Source organism: Podarcis raffonei, chromosome 9 (assembly GCF_027172205.1).
Source record: "Podarcis raffonei isolate rPodRaf1 chromosome 9, rPodRaf1.pri, whole genome shotgun sequence".
Classification (NCBI taxonomy): Eukaryota; Metazoa; Chordata; class Lepidosauria; order Squamata; family Lacertidae; genus Podarcis; species Podarcis raffonei.
In genome coordinates this window covers 67,736,931-67,747,848 of record NC_070610.1, presented here as the reverse complement: position 1 = coordinate 67,747,848, position 10,918 = coordinate 67,736,931, and the positions used below count along the sequence as shown (strand labels likewise).

At 42.2% G+C, this 10,918-nt stretch overlaps 1 protein-coding gene across 5 annotated transcripts; it reads right to left on the bottom strand.

Annotated features, from left to right (window-relative positions):
- Positions 1 to 3,021: 3,021 nt before the first annotated feature.
- HNRNPDL (heterogeneous nuclear ribonucleoprotein D like) lies at positions 3,022 to 9,991 on the bottom strand. 5 transcript variants are annotated; one of them, XM_053404289.1, is made up of 8 exons: positions 9,720 to 9,991; positions 7,052 to 7,220; positions 6,790 to 6,951; positions 5,497 to 5,628; positions 5,265 to 5,379; positions 4,835 to 5,002; positions 4,468 to 4,560; positions 3,022 to 3,290 (listed from the first exon to the last, which is right to left on the bottom strand). In XM_053404289.1, exons 1-7 carry the CDS (start codon positions 9,857 to 9,859, stop codon positions 4,490 to 4,492), a joined length of 957 nt encoding a protein of 318 aa, XP_053260264.1. In that variant the 5' UTR covers positions 9,860 to 9,991; the 3' UTR covers positions 3,022 to 3,290; positions 4,468 to 4,489. The 5 variants fall into 5 exon arrangements, with proteins under 5 accessions (XP_053260264.1, XP_053260265.1, XP_053260267.1 ...); XM_053404290.1 differs by having other exon boundaries at positions 3,022 to 3,286; XM_053404292.1 differs by having other exon boundaries at positions 9,741 to 9,990.
- Positions 9,992 to 10,918: the final 927 nt, after the last annotated feature.

Below are 10,918 nucleotides of genomic sequence, written 5' to 3'. Positions count from 1 at the left end.
TGCAGTGCTGTATGAGATGCGAGAAAGACACGAGATGGGTTTGTGAGACGTGCCCAGTACCCACTTTTATTTATCAAAATACCATCTTTTTAAAAAAACAAAAAGCATCACCTTCATCCACCTGATAAAGCGGACTGTGGTTCACCAAAGCCCGTGCCATAATAAACCTCTTTTAAGGCGCCACGAGGCCCTTCGTTTTTGCTCTAAAGACTGAAACGACCACCCCTCTGCAAATCTGAAAGCAATTACACATTTGAAAATTAAACGACAGACAATATTGTACTAAGAACCTCCAAAAATGCATAGCAGCCTGGATTATAGTGTGTAAAACAATACTGTCAGCTCTCTTTTGACTCAGTATATTCGCAGTCTGGCCTAGAGATGCTGGAGATACTGAATGTGGGGCATTGTGCTCACATGCAGAACAGGCACACTACTATTTGCTGGGCGCTCTTAAACTTCGCTCCCCACCCAAGCCAATCTTCCATCATCAATGGGGCTTCATACTGATTTATCTGCATGGTTCTTTTAGGGATAATAGATGTCAGTAAAGCGCTACATAAAAGTAATATAGTACAAACAGCATTTTTTAAATACAGGATTTTCACAGGTGGCACTGAGCAGATTGCCATACTGGAACAAGTGAGCTTCAAGAGGAGACCGTTAACATGAATTAAATTCATCAAGAGGTTCAGTGCTGTCACTTTCGGGTTGGCTCGCAAGTTTTTAGTAACGCTGCCAGGATTTATCAATAACAGCTTCTTGTGAACCGTTAGTCTTAATTAGTAGTTATCACTGTTCTTTTCTGCATTTCATTTCTTTCTGAACTGCTTACAATTCCCTCCCAGTATTATACACACCTGCCTACTGGCTGACTTATTGAATCTGAAAGACTGCATTCTATGAAACTAGAGTTCTAAACTAGTTGTCTTTAAAATATACAAGACCCTTAGTTTATGAAGGGGAACATGCTAGTCTGTCAGTGAGAGAATGCTTTGCCTCAGTCTCATGTTAAAGGGCAAACTCTCTTCCTGATGTCCAGGGGCTCTCATTAAATATCCTTGTACACTAGGCAAATAAATGGTTCTTTTCCCAGGCCTTAGGCTAATTAAACAATCTAGTTGTACCTTGGATCCCGAACACCTTGCGACTCGAACGTTTTGGCTCCCGAACACGCTCCTGTAGCCAATCGGAAGCTGTGCCTTGGTTGTCAAACATTTTCAGAAGTTGAACAGACTTCCCAAACAGATTCCATTTGACAGCCAAGGTACGACTGCATAGCCTTTTAAACTCGGGGGGGGGGCAAATGGTTTTTACTATGCTATTTTTGTTTTACAGTATATTGTAACCTGCTCTGTGATCTTTGTATGGTTTAGAAATTTGATAAAACTCTGGCATTTCCAGATAGAGGCAAATCAGCATAGGAAATATATTACTGAATAGCCAGGTGGTCTGACTAGGGCATATGGCAGCTTCCTTACCTTCCTAGGACCTGAGACTTACTGTAGTTTTGAAAGAGAGTTTGGACTTGATATCACACCTTTCACTCCCCTTAAGAAGTCTCAAAGCGGGTAACAATCTCCTTTCCCTTCCTCCCCCACAACACTGAGGTGAGTGATGCTGAGATTTCAGAGAAGTGTGACTAGCCCAAGGTCACCCAGCAGCTGCATGTGGAGGAGCGGGGAAGCGAATCCAGTTCACCATATCGCTCTTAACCACTACACCATGCTGGCTCTGTTGAAAGAACTGGTGGCAACTTCTAAGGATGAGCAGGACCCAGGGGAAAGTTTTTTTTAATGGGGAAGTAGGATTCCCTCTCAGATTACATGTACTGTATTGCATACTGACATTGAAACTATGTGCACCATTATATAAACTGCTCAATTACTATCATGGTCAGAGGTCCTTTTTGGTGACCACTCAACATTAGGGTAAGGCGAGATCACTTGACAGTTTGATTGGTCTCAATGAGAAAAAGAGCCTCTTGCCTCATAAAACCCAGACTATCGTTTTTATTATTCTTTAATATATTCTTTTATATAGAAAGAATGCAGCACTGAAAAAGCCACATCCACAAATACCATATAATACTAGATAAGGGAACAGTAATGAAAGGGCAAGTACTCATGGAGTAAACTCCCCAGGCACTGATTTTCATAGGGTTTGCTTTTCCTGCTGACTAGCGCTCGTTTCCATTTCTTAGATTCCTTTTACTGTTAAGGTCACTGGGCTGTAGCAATCTGAAGACTGCTTAGACACAGCCTACTCGTTTACAAGAAAACAAAGCTCAGGGGGATGGAGAGACCAAACACTATTCATACCTTTAGTTTTTCAAAGATCAGACAAAGTTCTTAGATTCCATTTGAAAGCCCTAGTGTTTATGCCAGTGATTGTCATTATCATAACTAAGGCTAAGTAGACACACTGCATCATCCCATTGTGTTTATCAGCAGCAGACTAGACTGTATTGGCTGCAACTGCCAAGTCGGTGTCAAAGCATGAGCAATGGACAAACATCCCTCCTAGTACTTAAAACTTTTGATTAGATCAGTTTGTTGTATTTTAATGAAACAGCATTTTGTCTTCCTTAGTAGTAAAAACACCTTAGTTGCACAACTTAATTACAATGCAAATGTTTTTTTTAAAAAAACACCCAAACGACCAGCCAACCATTTTCAGTAAACCTAGGGTATGTTTCAGTCTCTGTTCAGTGTTTTTCAAAGAAAAAAGATGACTTTCCTCCAAGCAGCTGCATCATACATAGATTAGGGACTATATATCAACATAAAAGATCACACTTGCTTCTATAATCAATGGTCTCTTCATTTTTTAAATGAAAACGTCGGTGATAGAATCATGTTGCAGTACAGCATGGAATACAGTTGAGACTCACAAACCCTTGCATTTCTCTAGCACACACTGTGTGGGTTTAACATGTTGCAATATTGCCCACAAGTACCTAATGGTATTCTTGAGCCTGATACAACCACCGTGGTATTCTCAAAATGCTGAAGACAGCACTCACAGAAGATAAGCATTTTTATTTGAGTCATTCAACAAAGAAATACAAATAAAAATTGTATAAACACAAGAACCACATTGGCATCATAACACAGATGACAAAAGGACAAAAAGTAAAAACCATAAAGAAAACTATTCGGCCGCTATGTACAGTTGGACACTGTTGTGTCATACACTAAAAGTCTTTTACAAAATAATCTCTCATGTCACGAAGACCACCCTCCAGTCAGTCCTGATGTTCTGCAAGATGGCTTTGCTGTAGAATCTACCTACAACCAAGACAAAAAACATTATGAGACTAGTGCAACATTTACAATCGTTTTTAAAAGGTCCATTTTCATGAACTGCTTTAAGTCCTCTATTTATTCCTCGCTTCACTGTTAAAGATCATATGCATCTCTGTCAACATGAAATATTTCTGATGACCCAATTGCACTTTACATGCCCAGGCGTCCCAGTTCAGCTCAAATGATGGAGCTATGTCAAAGAACTGTAGAAACTCAGCAAGGAAGTTCTTGGTTTACTAGAAACCAAGCTGTAGAAGAGCCTTTCACGGCTTCAACTGCTAGCGGGAAAGAGAAAGTGGCAATACAAGGAAAATTATTGTTAGCCAAGTGATTAAATAGAAACTGCCATCTGCATATGATCTTTAATGTTTCCAGATTTAAAAGTTCGCTTAGGTTTGTAGAATTCACTAATAGCTATAAAAGAAAAAAGCAAGCATTAAATCTTAAAGAACGAACACTTAAAACGAGGTTCCACAATTGATATACAACACTAAACAGAAGACCAAAAATGATTAAGCTGTAAAGGCATTTATGCACTTTAACTCCTGTAAAAAACCATTTTAAGTTAAGACACTTAAATCTTCAAAGAAGATTTTTAAAAAGAAGCCAAAGTCTGAAGTTTTCCACTTTAATCTTTACGCTGGTACATGAAGTTGGAAGAGACCATACCACAGGACAGCGTTTTCTGGTGTATGCCTTGCGCTCTGCCTGCAACGTGCGACCCCCAGAGATAGACGTGGTCAGGGTGACACACGGCCTGCAATGAAGTTCCCGCTGGCGGGTACAAACAAGGTATAATGTCAGAGTTAGAAGACAACAATCTTGTTTTGCTTAAGTTGTACCCATTTCAGTACTTTACCTGTTGGTTAACACTTCTATTAAGTTTAATTATTCCTCTACACCACCTGGCACACAATGTAAGCAGAAAAACTCTTATGTTTCTCTGAAGTACCAAGGACGATGAACCACCTTTTACAGAGTTAAAGATCTATAGACACTTAAAAGTAAAGAAGTTTTAAAAACACATTTCAAAACACGTTTTTTAAAAAAGTTTTTTTTAGAAAAAGGCTATCCAAGAAAAGTGGCTTATACTTGTTTGTCTATTGATCTTTAAATTAGATTAGACATATGGGTGGTGACACTTTCACTCAATACACACCTGTTTCTTTCCAGGTTTTCCTTTAGTATGGCTGGTAGTTGTTTTGGTGATTACCGCCACCTCGGGATGCCTTTCCGTAAGTGCTTTGCTGTCCTGTTCAGGAGAGAAATTGCAGCTTCAAAGTCCATCTCAAAACCACAGGATACGCAAAAGATGCTGTACCAAACTATTATCGGAATCGTTACAGATAATTACACAAACCTCTATCAGTTTCAATACTCCCACAACTCTTAGAAACTCCCACAACTAAAAATCCATAAAGAAATACGAAATACCTGCCCCATAGATGCCAGGATGAGAAAGACCATAAAACTACCCAAAATCTATAGTATGAACTAGAGGCAATGTTGAAAGAAAAGAGGCTTACCACTGTAGTCAGCATATCCCTGTCCATAGCCATAACTTGGGTAGTTGTACCCAGAATAATCATATCCACCATAGCTGCTGTAACTCTGATCGCTGTAAGGACTGTTGTAACTTCCATATCCTTGATCATAATAGTTGTTATACCCTTGGTTCCAGCTTTGACCTTGACCTAAAATAAAGTGATTATGACATGAAATCTTTAGAACTGCTTTTTATTTTATATTAGAGAAAAATTAAAAGCCACTGTATTTAAAACATTTTTACTCTAATATTCAGCTACAAAGGCTCCCAAATTAAAAAAAGGTAGAACCATCTCTCCCCTCAGTCTTACAATGTAGTTTCACTCCAAGAACACCCCCTCAGGTTGCAATTCCTGATTCAGATGGTTTCTGGAGACACATTTCAGCAGTTAAGATTTAAAGCACACTCACCCCTGCCACGTCCTCTGGAACCACCACGCCCACCAGATGAAGCGCCTCTGCCTCCCTTCTGTTGCTGCTGTTGCTGCCTATATACATCTTTGGGCTGTGCTACTTTTATCTCACACTAGATGAAAACAAAAGTGCAGAACTGTAATACTACATAAACGAAGGACTTAACATTCTGAACTATCATCGCTCTTGCATGCAAGAGAAGATGCAAGTGACAAACACAAAGCAATACCTTTCCAGAACCAATTTGATGGTATCTGCTTTCCAACAATTTCTTTACCGGTTCTTCATCTGAGTATGTGATGAAACAGAAACCCCTTCTTTCATTTGTCTTCGTGTCCATGGGAAGCTCAATATTTTCTATCTGAAAATCACAGTTAAAAGCTGTAAAACCTAACCCAATGTCAGCTTTCACCAAACTAGTGCTCTCCATGTGTTTTGATCTACAACTCCCATCAGTCCCAGCCAACACAGCCTTCCTTCATCCTCTTGGCCCTATTTTGCAATGTGTATATACCTTCACTCTTCCAGCTTCCAACCTCTATCATCCCATTTTTTGCAATCCCTCATGCCTAAAACTAAATCTCTAACTTCTACATGCTCTCAAATCCTTCCCCTGGACTCTGATCGAACTCAAGCTACATTTACTCACATTCATCCAATGCTCTTCCCTCATTCTTCTTGTTACCCTCTTAAGTCCTTCCTTCACCCCTCTTACTTTTACCTCATTGATGCAATTTAGACTACAAATTCTTTGAGACAAGGATCATCTTTTCCTTATGTTACTCTTAAGCACCAGATGCATTACAGTGCATCGACCAATAATTAATATTTTAGGCAGCTTGCAAGAAGTCTTAACTGAATAGTGTAAAAATCCGAACCCATGCCCCTACTTCCATTGTAAACGCAACTCTCAAATTGTTCCCATTTATTCCCACTGTAAGCTCTCAAAGTCAACGACCCCAAGAGTAAAGCTATGAAGCTACTCAAAGGTCATATCTGCACATAATAAGCCAGACTTTCTGGCCTATTTTGAATCAGCTTTACTGATCATAGCTTCTTGCAGCAAACTCTGATCCCTAACTTGGACATAATGAGATGTCAAAGCTCCCTCCTACATTAATCCTGATTGTGCCAGAGGATCAAAATAAAGGAGTGACCAGGAAACACTGCTCACTCAGAAGGTCTAGCTTACTGTTGTATGCAAATGCAGACAGTGTCATTCAAACTACTACATTACAGTAAGCCCACAACTTTTGGGGATCGTGCCTAAAGCCAAAATTACAGTCAAAACACACTGGGTGCAATGGTGGATGAGATTGCCACGTTCTTTTTACTGCGTGCCCAACCCTTTTTAAATTTGGCCAAGCATGTAAAGCTGAATGCATACAAGTTAAATGTGCACAAGTTGCAGGCTTCTTGTACAATTTAGAACAAGCAATGTTTTACCAGTAAGTATGCCACAAAATACCCCTCAACTGTAGGCACAAAAAATGCTAGACAAAGACAACAACAAAGATTATACCTCTCCAAAGCCACCAAAATATTCCTTTATTTGCTCTTCAGATGTATCTGGACTCAGTCCACCAACAAACACTTTTTTGGGTGGCTCTTTCCCCTTTAAAGCTTTTGCCCTTTTGGGATCTATTAACTTGCCATCCAATTTGTGTTCCTTCAGTTCCAAAACCTAAAAATACACGAGTTCAAATTCAGACTCAGAAAATGAAAATATTTCATAAGTATTCAGAGATGCTACTTATGGCCATTTAACACCAAGACTTACATACCTTCTCAACACTGGCAGCATCTTTGAAAAGCACAAAGCCAAAGCCTCTAGACCTCCCTGTGACAGGATCTGTTTTAATTGTGCAGTCCACCACTTCTCCAAAGCGAGACAAATACTCCGTCAAATCTTTTTTGCTCGTATCCCAGCTTAGGCCTCCAATGAACATTTTACTGCAATGAAAGGACAGAGATTTGATTAAATTATACCTTCCCAAAACATTATAGATTTAATGTATGTTTTGACTTTCCATGTGCAAGGTAGCTAATAAATTTAAAGTAAGGCAATTACACTAACCAATACAGAACAAAATTATTAAGCGAGATAGACAACTATGCTTGATTGCCCCAACTCATTTACCATGTCTCTATTGTATTCCACATAAATTAGAAAAACTAAAACATGTCAAATGATGTACAGTCACAAGTTAGTAAGAAAAATCCAAAACCTCATTTTTGGTGTAAAGGGGATCCTTCAGAACACTGCTCTACTGATTTGTCCTGCATATGTGGTTCAAACTGTAAGCAAAGGTGACTGTAAAGGTCCTTGCATTTTTATATATTAAAGTCCTATCTCTTATCCCTACCATGGGAATAGCTGGGCATAAAGTTCTCAATGCTGATCTACAATGTTATCTTTATTTTCCATTATTTGGGGGAGAAAGCATTTTAATCTCAAAAAGCCCAAATACAAGAGTAGCCAAGTATAGGTTAACATTTTCATGAAGCGGAACACATTCTGTGTCTATTCTGAGATTATGACAACTCTTGTAAGTTCTAATGCCTCTACACAACAGTAAATGTATATATGGTTTAAAATACATGCCTATAGAAACTCTATTACACTTTCATTCACGCAAAGAAAGTATTAGCCATGCTTAGTGTGAAGTTTATTTTGTTTAAATGGGACTTACTTCCAAGTAAAAGTATATGGATTGGATGTTATTTGCAGGCAAACACAATCTATCCTGATTTAAGACTTTGCAACAGGAATGAAAGGTACATGTTTGATTAACTGCTCATCCTATCTTGAGCTTAGAATGGAATCAGGACAGAAAGAATGACATTAGACATCCTTCCCTGGAAGCAGGAAACTTGCATAGTAAGTAAGGACAACTATCAGCTTTGAATAGTCTTGCAACGATGATACATTTCAAGAAAACTCGAAATGCAGGATAACATGAAAGTGCAGATAACTAACCATGCTCTCAGTCTTAACAGCCCTGAAAGGTAGGTCAATGGGGATTTCATGTTGTAGGTGACTGGGATAAGGCCTTAGAGAACTATGTGGCCCTGCATGGCCAACACCCAGGAATAGTGGGAATTGCAATCCAGCATCATCAGAAGGTTGGTACAACAAAAGAGGTTTAAAGACATTCTCAAGGCAAATCTTTAAAAATGTAGTATAAACACCAACAACTGAGAATCACTGGCCTGTGAGCGCTCCTACTGGACAACAGCCTTTACCAAAGGCATCATGGCCTTTGAAGAAGCAGAACTCAGAAAAGGAGAAATGTGCTAAGAGAAAGGCGCAGTTTGGCAAATCCTTACTGTGATCAACTACCACCTGAAACCTCTGACTCCACTGTGGAAGGATGTATGGATCCAGAATTGGCCTCCACAGTCACACCGTTAAGACCATATTCATGTAAAACAATCTTACTCGGTTACGAGTGATCACCAAAGAAGACAACTACATCCAAGAGTGATGTTGCATGATAATAATAATAATTTATTATTTGTTGCCAGGCAAAGTGCAGCAGTTATGATTGTTGGGAGTAGGGCAATGTTTCTGCAACTTGGGAGTTATAGTCCAACAACAGCTGGAAGACCCACCATCCCTGACCATTGGTCCTGCTAGCTAGGGACAATGGGAGTTGTAGTTCAACAACATCCAGAGACCCAAGTTTGAGAAACACAGGACCGGGGCCTGGGAGGGTTCCAATCCCCCCTCGGCAACTTCCTCTCTCACCCTAACCTACCTCACAGGGTTGTTGTTGTGGCGATTAAACTTAATGGAAGGGTAAAGGGGACCACGAGCGCCTTACAAGGCGGGGGACGGTGGGACAGAAACGAAATATATGTAAGTGAAGCAAAATGCACTAGCGTAGCAATCCTGTGATGAGCGCAGCCTCGGCAGGGAGAAAGTGCGCCCAGAACCCAGCAAGATGCCTTGAGACCCTGACCCACAACGAAGCCTACACTGGCCGGCAGCGGCTCTCCAGGGCTGCAGAGCAGGTAAGTCTCTCCTGAGCCCCCCGGTGGGGATCGAACCTGGGACCTCCCCGCAGGCAAAACAGGCGCCCCTTACTACTCTTCCCCGGTTCCCACACTGCGCACGCGGCGGTGGCGCCAGCTTTCCTTGATCCCGCCCACCGCGCTCCCCCATAGGCTGCCGCTTGCGTCACGGCGCCTTAACGGGCACCTTCTCGGCTCCGCCCAGTTGGAAGCCGAGGCCGAACGCGCGAGCGGGCGGGGGGCGGAGCGAAGGACACACAAAAGGGGCCCGGGGAGGCGGCGCTCGCGTGGGAACGGCCTAGTCACGTGGCCGAGCCGCCTCAGTCCCCCCCCCTCCCTCCTTCCCGCCATTTACTTTTCCTACAGGACAAAATGGCGCCCTCGCTCTTTTCCTCCCCCCTCCCCTCGCCACGCCGCGAGGCTGGTTTCCTCCACCTGCTCGGCTGCCCTTCGTACCCGTCATCTTGCTGGTTCTTGCTGGCGTTGATCTTGGAGCCCTCGGCGAAGTCGTCCCCGCCGGCGCCGGAGCCCGCGTTGTTGTTGTTGCTGCTGCCGTAGTCGGTGTTGTCCTCCATGGCCGAGAAGGGCCGAGAAGAAGCGCGCACAACAGACACACACACAGACAAGACGAGAGAAGGGACAAGCGAGCGAAGCCGAGCAGAGTATTAAAATGGCGGCCGTAACAAGAGATCCGGGCAGAGCCTGCGCCGCGGTTATATACGGCCTCTCTCGCCCAATCGGCGCCGTCCGCAGGCGCAGGCGCGGAGGAGGATGAGGGCAGAGGGATTTCCTGTAGGAAAAGAGCGCTCCAGTGGCGGAAGGGCAATGGCCGAAGTAGGTTGGCACTCTGTTAAGAGCAGGGCCTTTCGGTTTCTTCCACCAGGGACTCCACACGTTTGCGTAGAAAAGTACCCGTTTGCGTTCAGTGGGTCTCGTTTCCTATTATTATTATTATTATTATTATTATTATTATTATTATTATTATTATTATTAATTACCCACTCTTCGCCTGAAGGTTGCAATATTTTAAGCACAACATTTAAAAACGGTTCAAAGCAACAAAATAAGACGGGTCCTAAAAAAATAATAAGCTGCGGTTGTAATGCTAAGTCTTATTTACTCAGAAGGCAATGATGGTGGAGTCAGGGCTTAGTTGGTGTTAAGGGACCTGCATCTGCCATTGCTTTTCATAAAGCGGATGAAGGGAAACGTGGCTCCTGATCAAGTGCAGAGTGCCTTTCTTCCATGAGTAAATACAGATGGGCAGGACACAAGGGACATCCAGTGGGAAAGTGAGCCCTGCTTCTAGTTTTCACCCTCACCCCACATTCACAGCTTCTGAAAGGACCTGCCTGGGTGCAAAGTTTTCGTTTCTGTACTTGCCCCAAAATCAATTGTACGGCCTGCTTGTGTGGTTTGTGGCCTCTTTCGCATGTTACGCAGTGCGGAAAAAAGGGGTCGGTGGAGGCTTTTAGTGGGCACAATGAAGCCCTCCCATGTTTGGGCCTGTATGGTCATGTAGCATAGCTGTCAACTGTCAACCTTCCCTTTTTTTGCAAGAAACCCCCTTATTCCAGTGCCGTTTCCCACTGCTTCCCACTTCTATCCCGGATTGTTAGATATCCCGTAGACTG